Source organism: Leucoraja erinacea, chromosome 15 (assembly GCF_028641065.1).
Source record: "Leucoraja erinacea ecotype New England chromosome 15, Leri_hhj_1, whole genome shotgun sequence".
NCBI classification, from domain to species: domain Eukaryota; kingdom Metazoa; phylum Chordata; class Chondrichthyes; order Rajiformes; family Rajidae; genus Leucoraja; species Leucoraja erinaceus.
This window is the reverse complement of record NC_073391.1, coordinates 43460679-43475692: the sequence shown is the minus strand read 5'-3', so window position 1 is coordinate 43475692 and position 15014 is coordinate 43460679. Positions and strand designations below refer to the sequence as shown.

General features: G+C 50.4%; 1 protein-coding gene across 1 annotated transcript in view; it reads left to right on the top strand.

The window, feature by feature from the left end:
• The window catches only part of hk1 (hexokinase 1), a 62736-nt gene that overhangs the window by 41376 nt on the left and 6346 nt on the right, over positions 1-15014 (top strand). Inside the window, exons 10-15 of the mRNA XM_055647305.1 lie at positions 1652-1956; positions 3356-3504; positions 5701-5820; positions 9223-9318; positions 10722-10821; positions 14264-14450. Of these exons, the coding sequence (XP_055503280.1) occupies positions 1652-1956; positions 3356-3504; positions 5701-5820; positions 9223-9318; positions 10722-10821; positions 14264-14450 (957 nt within the window). The remainder of the gene's footprint in view (positions 1-1651; positions 1957-3355; positions 3505-5700; positions 5821-9222; positions 9319-10721; positions 10822-14263; positions 14451-15014) is intronic.

Genomic DNA, 15014 nt, shown 5'->3' with positions numbered 1-15014 from the left:
CTGAGTTTCTCCAGCATTTTTGTGTACCCTGGGCATACCATAGCTAACGAAGCAAAGAAACCACGGAGAGACACAAAATACTGGTGTAACCCAGCGGGACGGGCAGCTTCTCTGGGATTGAAGGAGTGGATACGAGGAATTCTATCCAGAGTTACCGCTGTGTCCTTTCCCGCTGAGTTACCCCAGCATTTTGTGTCTGATCTTCGGTCCAAACCAGCATCTGCTGTTCCTTCCCACAACAAAGAAGCTATGGAGTTCAACTAAAAGACGGAAGGCTGAAAATGACTAGCAGACAAAAGGCACTGGGACATTGAATGTCCGACTTTCACACAGAACACACTGCTGATAAACAGGGCTCCTTATCTACACCGGGTGATTGGGATGTATCGAGCACCGCTCACTATGAAGGGACCATTGTTCACAGTTCTGTCCAAGGTCCTATCAGTTGTAACCTTGAGTTCAAGTCAAGTCAAGCCAAGTTTATTTGTCACATACACATACGAGATGTGCAGTGAAATGAAAGTGGCAATGCTCGCGGACGTTTGTGCAAAAGACAAATTATAAACACAATCATAACACACATATTCTTTTACATAATAAATAATGGAAGGAAAAACGTTCAGTAGAGTTAGTCGCTGGTGAGATAGGCGATTACAGTCCGAATTGCCTCTGGGAAGAAACTCCTTCTCAACCTCTCCGTTCTCACCGCATGGCAACGGAGGCGTTTGCCTGACCGTAGCAGCTGGAACAGTCCGTTGCAGGGGTGGATGGGGTCTCCCACGATTTTATTTGCTCTGGAGTTGCACCTCCTGTTGTATAGTTCCTGCAGGGGGGTGAGTGAAGTTCCCATAGTGCGTTCGGCCGAACGCACTACTCTCTGCAGAGCCTTCTTGTCCTGGGCAGAGCAATTCCCAAACCAGATGGTAATGTTCCCGGACAAGATGCTTTCCACAGCCGCTGCGTAGAAGCACTGGAGGATCCTCGGAGACACTCTGAATTTCCTCACTTGCCTGAGGTGATAAAGGCGCTGCGTTGCCTAGTTCACGAGCTGATCTTCGCCACCGTGGTTTAGCAAACTGTTCCCAAACAGTTAACCGTTTTTTTTTGATAAACTGACCCCGTGTGGTTTAATTTAGAGATACGGTGGGGAAACGGGCCCTTTGGCTCGCCGTGTCCACGCCGACCAGCGACCCACGCACACTAACACACTGGGTACAGTTTATAACTTTACCAAACCAATTAACCTACAAACCTGCACGCCTGGCGCCGTGACTCGCGGATGTCCAGCTTGTCCTGGCCCCTACCCTCTCCCCTCCGCACAGGGGGTCCAAAGATGGGGGTGGTGGGTGTGAAGTGCAGCCACAAGGCAAGGAGCAGCCTCTTTAGACATTGAATCAGGGGCTGCAACCTCACGCACTCCATGTGGACGTGGAATACAGACACGTCCAGCCCGCAAACTTGGCTGGCGAGTCTGTGAACCGCGAGAGAAACAGAATGCACGGGACTCCTTGGTGCGGTGCCCTCCACCCCAGGTCCCCGATGTAGAGGGGGAGAATCCCTGCGTAGAGGGACCATCGCTGGAGGGGGGAGGGGCCTTCTCACGACCAAAAGGCAACACCGACCGCCATTTTGTGTGCCGTCTCTTTTGCAGGTTTGCTCGGCGCTTCCAGAAGACGGTGCGGCGCCTGGTGCCCGACTGCGAGGTGCGGTTCCTGCTCTCGGAGAGCGGCAGCGGCAAGGGGGCCGCCATGGTGACGGCGGTGGCCGAGAGGCTGGTCTCGCAGCGCAAGGAGATGGACAAGACGCTCGCCACCTTCACCCTCACCCGAGAGCAGCTGTTCGAGGTGAAGGGGAGGTTGAGGAAGGAGATGGAGATGGGGCTGCAGAAGAAAACCCACGAGGCGGCCACGGTGAAAATGCTGCCCACCTTCGTGCGCAGCACCCCAGACGGAACAGGTACCCCGACACACACAAACTTTAGACTTGAGCTCGGAAACAGGCCCCTTGGCCCCTTGGCCCACTGAGTCCGCAGCACCCCAGACAGAACAGGTACCCAGTTACACACAGACATTTACTTTAGACTTTAGCGCGGAAACAGGCCCTTCGGCCCATTGAGTCCGCACCGTCCAACGATCCCCGCACGCTGACATCAACAGAGAGTGGTGAGTCTGTGGAATTCTCTGCCTCAGAGGGTGGTGGAGGCAGGTTCTCTGGATGCTTTCAAGAGAGAGCTAGATAGGGCTCTTAAAAATAGCGGAGTCGGGGGATATGGGGAGAAGGCAGGAACGGGGTACTGATTGGGGATGATCAGCCATGATCACATTGAATGGCGGTGCTGGCTTGAAGGGCCGAATGGCCTACTCCTGCACCTATTGTCTATTGTTTATAACACTAAGGTGCGGCGATAGAGTTGCTGCCTCAATGCCGGAGACCCGGGTTCGATCCCGATTACCGGTGTTGTCTGTACGGAGTTTGCACGTTCTCCCCGTGACCGCGTTGGTTCTCTCCAAGATCTTCAGTTTCCTCCCACACTCCTAAGAGGTTTTAATTGTAGGTTAATTGGCCTGGTGTATGTGTAAATTGTTCCTTACGTGTATAGGATGGTGTTAATGTGCAGGGATCGCTGGTCGGTGGGCAGAAGGGCCTGTTTCCATGCTGTATCTCTAAACTAAACTATCCTACACTACTACAAAGTGAGTGGTAGCAGAAACAGCGAAGGATGGGACAAACTCTGGACATTGTCCTCAGCCCCGCATCTATGTGCTTGTTAGTATTAGATTCTGTTCCAGACGTCCTGGTGTTAGTTTAGTTTAGAGATACAGCGTGGAAAAAGAGGCCCTTCGGCCCACCGAGTCTGTGCCGACCAGCGATCCCCTTACACGAGCATTATCCTAGGAACAATTTCGAGAAGCCATTAACCTACAAGCCTGCACATCTTTGGACTGTGGGAAGAAACCGGAGCGCCCGGGAAGAACGTGCAAACTCCGCAAGGCAGCTCCCGTAGTCAGGATCAAACCCATGTCTCTGGCGCTGTAAGGCAGTAACATTTCTGCAAAAGTCAAATATTTGACCAAAGCCAAATTAACCTACAAATCTGTGCGTCTTTGGAGTGCGGGAGGAAACCGGAGCACCCAGGGAAAACCCACGCAGTCACGGGGGGAGCGTACAAACTCCGTACAGACAGCGCCCGTAGTCAGCATCTCTGGGGCTGTGCTCTACCACTGCGCCCCTTTGCAGCCCGTGTTCCCCAAACCAGGATGCGATTGGATGCCTTTCCAACCAAAAATCACACGTCGACGTAAAACCAAGCAGCAACAATAACGTGTTGTTAAATTGCTTCAAATTTTGTTCACAGAAAATGGAGACTTTGTGGCTCTTGATCTCGGAGGGACCAACTTCCGCGTTCTGCTCGTGAAAATCCGCAGCGGCAAAAGGCGATCGGTGGAGATGCACAACAAGATCTACGCCATCCCCTTGGAGGTCATGCAAGGGACGGGGGAAGAGGTAAGCCGCCATCTCGGCAAATCGGTTGCCTGAAAGTTGGTCGCGTTTAGAGATACAGCGCGGAAACGGGCCCCTCGGCCCAACGTGTCCACGCCGACCAACGAGGTATGAGGGCGGCACGGTGGCGCAGCGGTAGAGTTGCTGCCTCACAGCGCCGGAGACCCAGGTTCGATCCCGACTACGGATGGGGTTAGTACGTTCTCCCCGTGAACAGTAAACTTGTAAGATTGTCCCTGGCGTGTGGGATAGTGCTAGTGTGCAGGGTGATCGCTGGTCGGCGCGGACTCGGTGGGTCAAAGATAGGTATTGGCATGTGTAGAGCTTTGAACAAAGAACAGTCGGCCTTCATCACCCTGATAAACAGCAGGGAGCTCCTGGTGCCTGTAACAGGCCCCATATCAAAATGTAAACAACATTCAGCCGAAACTGCCTCCATTGAGTGATCCTGTGTTTAGATTCCAGATTAATATCCCATTAGCTGAAACACAGAACCGCTCCCTCAGCAGGATCTGACCAAACAGTTTAGTTTACTTTAGAGATACAGCGTGGAAACAGGCCCTTCAGCCGACCGAGTCCACGCCGATATCGATCACCCGTCCACACTAGTCCTATGTGCTATCCAAGTCAAGTCAAGTCAAGTCAAGTCAAGTTTATTTGTCACATACACATACGAGATGTGCAGTGAAATGAAAGTGGCAATGCTCGCGGAACAACAAAAACAACCAAACAAAAACTGCCTATTGAACACAATCATAACATTCCAGATTATTTTACATAATAAAACCGCTCCCTCAGAAGGAAAAACGTTCTGTACACTTTAGAGATACTGGTGAGATAGGCGTTTCACAGTCCGAATTGCCTCGGGAAGAAACTCCTTCACAACCTCTTCTATTGCTATCCTACTTTCTCATCCACTCCCCACACACCAAGGGGCCAATCTTCCAGAGGCCTATTAACCTACAAAACCCGCACGTCTTTGGGATGTGGGGAGGAAACTGGAGCACCCGGAGGAATCCCACGCAGTCACAGGTGAAACGTGCAAACTCCACACAGAGGTCGGGATCGAACCCGGGTCATCGAGTCAAACAGCGTGAAAACTGTCCCTTTGGCCTGATTTGCCCATGCTGACCAACATGACCCATCTACACTAGTCCCACCTGCCTGCGTTTGGCCCTTATCCCTCTAAACCTGTCCTATCCGTATACCTATCTAAATATCGTGATAGCACCTGCCTCAACTACCTCCTCCAGCTGCTCGTTCCATTCACCCATCTTTTTGTGTAAAAAAAGTTGCCCCTCGGGTTCCTATTAAATCTTCCCCGTCGCTCACCTTAAACCTATGTCCTCTAGTTCTCGATTCCCCTTCTCTGGGTGAAAGACTCTCTGCATCTCCCCGATCTCTACTAATAAATGAATTACATTTTGTTCTTACTTAATCTCAAAAATAAACCCAAAACGGACGGCACCGTGGTGCAACGAGCGGTAGAGTTGCTGCCTTACAGCGGCAGGGACCCGGGTTCGATCCTGACTACGGGTGCGTGTCTGTACGGAGTTTGTACGTTCTCCCCGTGACCTGCGTAGGTTTCCTCCAGGAGCTCCAGTTTCCTCCCACACATCAAAGACGTACAGGATTGTATGTTAATTGGCTTGGTACGAATGTAAAATTGTCCCCAGTGTGAGTAGAGTAGTGTTAATGTGTGCGGCGATCAATGTCGGCATGGGCTCGATGGGCCGAAGGGCCCGTCTCCGCGCTGCATCTCTAAACTAAACTAAAACTAAACTTGAGGAAGGAACTGCAGATGCCGATTTAAACTAAAAGAAGTGTCTGGAGGGGTATCGTGCTGAATGTGTGCTGAGCATCTACTGATATTAACCGTTGGGGGAGTCCAGAACCAGGGGTCACAGTTTAAGAACAAGGGGTCGGCCATTTAGGACTGAGATGAGGAAAAACGTTTTAACACAGAGAGTTGTGAATCTGTGGAATTACCTGCCACAGAAGGCAGTGGAGGCCAATTCACTGGATGTTTTCAAGAGAGAGTTAGATTTAGCTCTTGGGGCTAACGGAACCAAAGGATATGGGGAGAAAGCAGGAACAGGGTACTGATCAGCCAAGATTATATTGAATGGCGGTACTGGTTTGAAGGGCCTGCACCTATTGTCTATGTTTCTGTGTGTGATTGTTTCTTCTCATTCCCAGCTCTTTGACCACATTGTCCATTGTATCTCGGACTTCCTCGACTACATGGGCATGAAGGGGGCCCGACTTCCGCTCGGATTCACCTTTTCCTTTCCCTGCGAACAGAAGAGTTTGGACGAGGCAAGTGAAACACTTTGAAACGGAAACTGTGTGCCATTGCTCCCTCCAACGTGGGTTGCTGACCCATAGAGTGATACAGTGTGTAAACAGGTCCTTCTTCCCAACTTGCCCACACCTCAAGAGTCAAGAGTCAATTTAATTGTCATTTGGACCCCTAGAGGTCCAAACGAAATGCCGTTTCTGCAGCCATACATTACACACAAATAGACCCAGACACAACATAATTACATTTTACATAAACATCCATCACATCGCTGTGATGGAAGGCCAAAAAAAAAAAACTTATCTCTCCACTGCACTCTCCCCCCCCCCGATGTCAGAGTCAAAGTCAAAGCCCCCGGCTGGCGATGGCGATTGTCCCGCGGCCATTGAAGCCACGCCGGGTGGTGCGAGGTCGCACACCGGGTCTTGATGTTGGAGCCCCCGGTGTGCGCTCGCAAAGTCCCGCGGCCATTCCAGCCGCGCGGGGCGGTGTAGTCAGGCCCCGCTCCAGGAGCTCTTCAACCCCGCAACACGGGCGGGAGAATTCGCCGTTGCAGGAGCCCCGAAAAGCGGTCTCTCTCCAGGGATCCGCGGGCTCCCGGCGCCGCTGTCCGCAGACCCGCAGCAGCAGCCTCCGACTCAGCAGCGGCATCGGCAGCAGCAGCAGCAGCAGCAGCAGCAGCAGCAGCAGCAGCAGCGCTCCTCCACCGCTCCAACCGCTCCGGACTCGGCCAGCCCCGCGACGGCGACGGTGAGTAGCACCAGAGTCCCCGGCTTCTTCCTGTTGGAGGCCGCTCCTCGTTGCGGCCCCAACGACAACGGAAACCCGACGAGAAAAAGGTCGGGTCTCCAGTGCAGGGAGAGATTTTAAAAGTTTCCCCCCCCCCACACACACACCCCAACAAAAAATAACAAAAACTACATTAAAACACAGACAGAAAATAATAAAAACGCGGACAGACTGCGGAGGCCGCTGCTGGCCAGAGCCGCGCCGCCTACCTGCCAACAATGTCCCAGCTACACTAGTCCCACCTGACTGCACTCGGTCCATATCCCTCCAAACCTGTCCTATCCGTGTAGCCTTGGATTTATAAGATTCAGATTAGGCCATTTGGCTCATCAGGTCTACTCCGCCATTCAATCCTGGCTGATCCATCTTTCCCTCTCAACCTCATTCCCCTTCCTTCTACCCATAACCCCCGACACCCATACTAATCAAGGATCTCCGCCTAAAAAATATCTATTGACTTGGCCTCCACAGCCAGCCGTCTGTGGCAATGAATTCCACAGATTCACCACCCTCTGGCTAAAGAAATTCCTCCTCCCCTCCTTTCTAAAGGTACGTCCTTTAATTCTGAGTTTCTAGACTCTCCCACTGGTGAAAACATCATCTCACATCCACTCTATCCAGGCCTTTCACTATTTGGGAAGTTTCAATGAGGTCCCCCACTCATCCTCCAGCGAGTACAGGCCCAGTGCCGTCAAACGCTAATCATAAGTGAACTCTGGGCCCTCTCCCCAGGCCAGCGCCTCCTTCCTCAGATACGTGGCCCAAAACTGCTCACAAGGTGGTTCAATTTTGGCGTGGAGGAATTTAATGATGTAATCATTCGAAATAACAGCCATTTGTCAGTCCGCAATTCCTGGCATTGAGTCGCGAGTCGTGACTCCACTTCTGGTGTGATTTGCTTACCAGATATGCATCAAATTATGTCAGTCCCCTGTAACATTCCCGATGGAGCAATGTGGAAGAAAATCAGAGATACAGCACGGAAACGGACCATGCCAACCCCGTACGCTCGCACTGTCCTGCAATCGAGGGACAATTTACAATTTTACCAGCGCCAACTGATCTACAAAGCTGTACATCTTTAGAGTGCGGGAGGACACCGAATCACCCGGTGAAAACCCACGTGGTCACGGTGGGGACATGCAAACTCCATACTGACAGCACCCGTAACCGGGATCGAACCCGGGTCTCTTGAATTGGACTTTGCTGGACTTTATCTTGCACTAAACGACATTCCCTTCATCATGTATAGGAAGGAACTGCAGACGGTAGTTGCAACCGAAGATACACACAAAATGCTGGAGTAACTCAGCGGGACAGGCAGCATCTCTGGAGAGAAGGAATGGGTGACGTTTTCGGGTCGAGACCCTCCTTCAGTCCGAAACGTCACCCATCCCTGTTCTCCACAGATGCTGCCTGTCCCGCTGAGTTACTGCAGCATTTTGTGTCTATTGTTCCCCTTTATCGTGTAACTGTACGTTGTGGACGGCTTGATTGCAATCACATACAGTCGTTCCGTTGACTGGATAACACACAACAAAAAAGCTTTTTGATGTACCTCGGTGCACGTGACAATAAATTAAACTGTTGGGTGATCGATGGTCGGCGTGGACTCTCCGGGCTAACGGGCCTGTTTCTGTGCTGTATATCCAATCTCGCTAAAACAATCCCAAATTCTTATCCTGGTCCATTTTGTGCTTCCTTATCATAGCCCAGGAGTAGGCCATTCGGACCTTCGAGCCTGCACCGCCATTCAATATGATCATGGCTGATCATCCAACTCAGTATCCCATCCCTGCCTTCTCTCCATACCCCCTGATCCCTTTAGCCACAAGGGCCACATCTAACTCCCTCTTAAATATAGCCAATGAACTGGCCTCAACTACCTTCTGTGGCAGAGAATTCCACAGATTCACCACTCTCGGTGTGAAAAATGTTTTTTCCTCATCTCGGTCCTAAAAGATTTCCCCCTTATCCTTAAACTGTGACCCCTTGTTCTGGACTTCCCCAACATCGGGAACAATCTTCCTGCATCTAGCCTGTCCAACCCCTTAAGAATTTTGTAAGTTTCTTTAAGATCTTCCCTCAATCTTCTAAATTCTAGCGAGTACAAGCCGAGTCTATCCAGTCTTTCTTCATATGAAAGTCCTGCCATCCCAGGAATCAGTCTGGTGAACCTTCTCTGTACTCCCTCTATGGCAAGAATGTCTTTCCTCAGATTTGGACTTTCCTCAGATGGTTTATACTCTGTTCACCCAGTGCCTTTCCTAACGACGTCGCCCTTGCACAACACAATGTTGATTGCAGGGGGTCTTTCTATGTATCTACCATCGACCTCCCAACTGAACCATCCGACCACAACCAGAGAGTGGAGCAGAACTACTATCTACCTCATTGGTGACCCTCGGACTATCCTTGATCGGTTTTACCTTCCACTTAACGTTATTCCCTTATCATGTATCTGTGCAACTGTAAATGGCTCGGCTGAACACACAGCACGCGACAAAAGGCTTTTCCCTGTACGCGGGACAAGAAAAGAAACTGAACAGAACTGAACTATTTTCTCATTTTGAAAATTATTTTTACGTTAACGGTGAAATGATACTTTGATTTCCCTTTGTCTTTGTCAGGGCATTCTTCTTAAATGGACGAAAGGCTTCAAGGCGACGGATTGTGAGGGAGAGGATGTGGTTACTATGCTACGTGATGCCATCAAAAGAAGGGACGTAAGTAAACAAGTTCCAATCAGTGCTTCTTCCTTCATTCATTTAGACTTTTATTTCTTTATAGAGTCACAAATTCATATAGTACCGAAACAGGCCCTTCGGCCCAACTTGCCCTTGCCATATAACCATATAACAATTACAGCACGGAAACAGGCCATCTCGGCCCTTCTATTGCCTTGGAGGGAGTGCAGAGACGGTTCACCAGACTGATTCCTGGGATGTCAGGACTGTCTTATGAAGAAAGACTGGATAGACTTGGTTTATACTCTCTAGAATTTAGGAGATTGAGAGGGGATCTTATAGAAACTTACAAAATTCTTAAGGGGTTGGACAGGCTAGATGCAGGAAGATTATTCCCGATGTTGGGGAAGTCCAGAACTTGGGGTCACAGTTTAAGGATAAGAGGAAAGTCTTTTAGGACCGAGATGAGAAAATCATTTTTTACACAGTGGTGAATCTGTGGAATTCTCTGCCACAGAAGGTAGCTGAGGCCAGTTCATTGGCTATATTTAAGAGGGAGTTAGATGTGGCCCTTGTGGCTAAAGGGATCAGGGGGTATGGAGAGAAGGCAGGGATGGGATACTGAGTTGGATGATCAGCCATGATCATATCGAAAGGCGGTGCAGGCTCGAAGGGCCGAATGGCCTACTCCTGCACCTATTTTCTATTTTCTATGTTTCTATAGGTGTCCGACCCAAAATGCCACCTCTCCACATTCTCCACAGCTGCTGCCTGACCCAGGGAGTTGCTGCAACGCTGTGTGTGTTCCACGCCAGATTCCATCATCAGCAGGTCCTTGCATCAACTTAAAGAATTCATGTCATGTCTGGGAGGGAGGGAGGCTGCTTTGTTTCAAGCCTGCCGAACGTTAAGAAATTGCTCGCGAGAAATCGGTCTTGAATGTTTGAGGTCAATGGACCACCGATCTTGGATGTGAGGAGAGATTTAACTGAGGGGCAACGTTTTCACTCAGAGGGTCAAACAAGTCGCCAGAGAAGACACAAAATGCTGGATGAACTCAGCGGGTCAGGCAGCGTTTCTGGAGCACATGGAATGGCGACGTTTCAGGTCGGGAAGTCTGAATGAGGTTGATATTTGTGGCATTACGACAGCAGGGAGGAATCCCATGATATTCAAATAGACAACAGGTGCAGGAGGAGTAGGCCATTCGGCCCTTCGAGCCAGCACCGCCATTCAATGTGATCATGGCTGATCATCCTCAATCAGTACCCAGTTCCTGCCTTCTCCCCATATCCCCTGACTCCGCTATCTTGTAAGAGCCCTATCTAGCTCTCTCGTGAAAGTATCCAGAGAACCGGCCTCCACCGCCCTCTGAGGCAGAGAATTCCACAGACTCGCACAACTCTCCGACTAAAACTCTTTGCGATTCCTTTTCCTTCCAGGAGTTTGAGCTGGATATTGTGTCCATTGTGAACGACACAGTTGGGACAATGATGACCTGCGCCTATGAAGATCCTCTGTGTGAAGTTGGTATGATCGTTGGTGAGTAACATATTGTCAACCCCGTCTGCATTCGGCCCGTTCCGGCACAACAAATCACCAGGGCTTGGTGGTAAAAATATTTAAAAAACACAAAAGTATTAAAAACACTCAGCCGGACAGTCAGCATCTTAGGGGAGAGAGAGAGAGCGAGAGAGAGGGGGAAAAACTGAGTTAAAAGACTCCAAAGTTTCCAGCTGGTGTGCGGGGTTGGAACGCCAAACCAGGGCAGGACGTGCGCAGCCAGTGGTAGCGCCCTGGAGAGTTTTGTGGGAGAGAATGTTCTAGAAGTACACATGCATGGTTCCCTGATTCAGATGTCCGGGATGGCGTCTCTGTCGCCATGGGCATGTTGGGCTGAAGGGCGATGTTCATAGAGACAAACAGCGTGGAAGCAGGCCTTTCGGCCCAACCTGCCCATGCTGACCAACATGCCCCACCTACACTAGTCCCACCTGCTTACATTTGGCCCATGTCCCTCTAAACCTGTCCTAGCCATGTACCTGCCTCAATGTTCCTCTTGCAATAGCACCTGCCTCAACTACCTCCTCCAGTAGCTCGTCCCATTAAACGACCACCCTTTATGTGAAAAATATACTCTGAGCTTCCTATTAAATCTTTCCCCCCTCACCGTAATCCCATGTGCTCTGGTTCTCGATTCCCCGACTCTAGGCAAAAGGCTCTGCGCGTCACCCTATCTGTTCCTCTCGTGATTTTATACACCGCTGCATACATTATATCCTCCCGCGCTCCAAAGAATAGTGTCCCTGCCTGCTCATCTTCTCCCTACAGCTCAGACCCTCGAGCCCTGGCAACATTCTCGTGTCTTTCCTCTGTAAACCACCAGTTGCCACCAATAGGAGCATTCACCCGATCTATTCCACTTTTGATTCTGTACCCCTCTGTAAGATCACCCCTCATCCTCCTTCATCCATCCACACAAATCCCATTCCACGCCATTCGGTTCCCATTAAACCTTCCCCCCCCCTCCCCCTCGCCTTAAACATACGCACCCCGGTTCTCGAATCCCCCGCATCTATGAATGAATGAATAAATACTTTATTGTCACATGTGAAATTCTTGACCTGCATACGCGAGGTATTCAAATAGTCACCGCATAAAGGGCACTGACAAAGTTACACAGTATACACAGTATCTTTTAAGGCAGAGATAGACACATTCTTGATGAGAACGGTCGTCAAACGGTGATGGGGAGAAGGCAGGACAATGGGATCATTTGTGGCATTACGAGGCAGAGATGAGCCATGATATTCAATAGACAACAGTGCAGGCATTCGAGCCCTTCGATCAGCCCGATTCATGCCCCCCCCCCTTCCCCCCCCCCCCCCCCCCCCCCCCCCCCCCCCCCCCCCCCCCCCCCCCCCCCCCCCCCCCCCCCCCCCCCCCCCCCCTTCATGGCTAATCATCCTCAATCAGTACCCAGTTCCTGCCTTCTCCCCATATCCCCTGACTGCTATTTGTAAGAGCCCTATCTAGCTCTCTCTTAAAAGGGGCTAAATGGACTAATTCTCCCCCTATAACGTGACAACTTGTACCGCCCCAGGTCCGCTTTTGTTCCCCCCCCCACCTCACGGCGCCCCCTCCCCATGCCGGTCCTCCATTGTATTTTTGTTTTAGAGATACAGCACGCAAACAGGCCCTTGGACCCACTAAGTCCGTGCCGACCAGCGATCCCCGCACATGAACACTATCCTACACATGCTAGGGACAATGTACACTTACACCAAGCCAATTAACCTACATACCCGTACGTATTTGGAGTGTGGGAGGAAACCAAAGATCTCAGGAGAAAACCCACGGGGGGGGGAACGTACAAACTCCGTACAGACAGGGATCGAGACCGGGTCTCCAGCACTGTAAGGCAGCAACTCTACCGCTGCGCCACCATTGTTCTCCCTGCCCCCTCCCCCCTTCAAAGCACCCCCACGCCGGGTCTCCATTGTTGCTCCCTTTCATCCTAACCTAAAGGCCCGGTCCAACTGTACGAGGTGATTCAAGAGCTCCCCCGAGTTTAAAATAAAATCAAACTCATGGTAAGCACGTAGAATGTGAAATTTAATACTAATAAATGTGAAGTCATTCACTTTGGGAAAAAAAATGATAGGGCAAGTTATTTTCTAAATGAGGAGGAGCTGCGTTGTAATGCAACGCAAAGGGATCTAGGGGTATTAGTACATGAATCACTGAAAGTTAGTATGCAGGTGCAGCAAGCAATCAGGAAGGCCAATGGAGTTTTGGCCTTTATTGCTAGGGGGATTGAGTATAAAAACACGGAGGTCTTGCTGCAGCTGTACACAGTATTAGTGAGACCACATTTGGAATACTGTGTACAGTTCTGGGGTCCATACTTAAGAAAGGATGTACTAGCCCTGGAGGCAGTGCAGCGAAGGTTTACAAGATTAATTCCTGCAATGAGGGGATTGACATATGAGGAAAGGTTAAGTAGGCTGGAACTCTACTCTTTGGAGTTTAGAAGAATGAGAGGCGATCTCATTGAAACATATAAGATCGTGAGGGGCCTTGATCGGGTGGATGCACCGAGGATGTTCCAATGATCGGGGGAAATGATTAGAACTAGGGGACATAGTTGGCAGAATAAGGGGGGGCTCTTTTAAAACTGAGATGAGGAAGAACTTCTTCACCCCGAGGGTGGTTAATTTATGGAATTCACTGCCCCAGGGAGCAGTGGAAGCAGAAACTTTAAATATATTTAAGACTAAAATAGATGGTTTTTTAGCTGCCAAGGGGATAAGGGGCTACGGGGAGAGGGCAGGGATATGGACCTAGGTATGGTTAGTATAGTAAGACCTGAGTGATCTCCTGGACAAGTGTCGATCGCCTAGATTGGGGTCGGAGAGGAATTTCCCGGATTTTTTTCCCGAATTGGACCTGGGTTTTTATCCGGTTTTTTGCCTCCCCCAGGAGATCACGAGGTTCTTGGGGTGGAGAGGGGTGATAGCGGTATAAAGGGGAGGGTAGTGTCTTGTGTTCTGTGTCTTGTGTCTACTGTTTGTGGGTAAGTGTGTCTGTTTAGTGTTCAGCCATGAGCGAATGGCGGTGCGGGCTCGATGGACCTGGTGGTCTGCTCTCGCACCTACTTTCTATGTTTCTATGTTTTACGTAGCGGGTACGTCGGAGCTCGGGACGTCTCTTAGAGGCTCGTAACGCTAACAGCAGGTACTCGGGAAAGTCCGTGAAGACTCGTGAAGATTTTTCAACATGTTGAAAAACGTCCACGAGAGCCCCGAGTACCGACGGGCGGCCATTACCGTAATTCTCCGAGTTCGAATCAGGGGAAACTCGGGAGGGCTCTTGGAATGAACTCGTACAGTGGGACAGGCACTTAAAGCTCCGGGTTGCAATTTCCGCCGGTGCGCTGCGCTGCGGCCATCTTAAAACGGGATGTGACTTGTTGTGTGTTCAGGGACGGGCAGCAACACGTGCTACATGGAAGAGGCGCGGAACACGGAGACAGTGCCGGGAGACGAGGGTCTGATGTGCGTGAACATGGAGTGGGGAGCGTTCGGTGACAACGGTTGCCTCGACGACATCAGGACTGAATACGACAACGCTGTGGACGACCTGTCCTTGAACCATGGGAAAGCAAAAGTGCGTTTTATACTCTTTTTATTAAAAAAATCTAAAATAAATCTAATCACGTATTTACAATAAAGTGAGCAATACCAACAAACCATTTTGGATGATCAGCCATGATCATATTGAATGTAGCGATGGGCTGAATGGCCTACTCCTCCACCTATTTTCTATGTTTCTAAACCTGTCCTATCCACGTACCTGTCTATAACTGTTTCTTTAACGTTGCGACAGTCCCTCCTCAACTTCCTCCTTTTTTAAATTTGGAGATACGGCGTGAAAACAGGCCCTTCCCGCCCACCGGGTCCGCGCCAACCAGCGATCCCCGCACATTAACACGAGTCTACAATTTATTTTACATTTACCAAGCCAATTAACCTACAAACCTGTACGTCTTTGGAGTGTGGGAGGAAACCGAAGATCTCGGAGAAAACCCACGCAGGTCACGGGGAGAACGTGCAAACTCTGTACAGACAGCACCCGTAGTCAGGATAGAACCTGGGTCTCCGGCTGTAATGCCCCTGTCCCACTAAGGAAACCTGAACGGAAACCTCTGGAGACTTTGCGCCCCACCCAAGGTT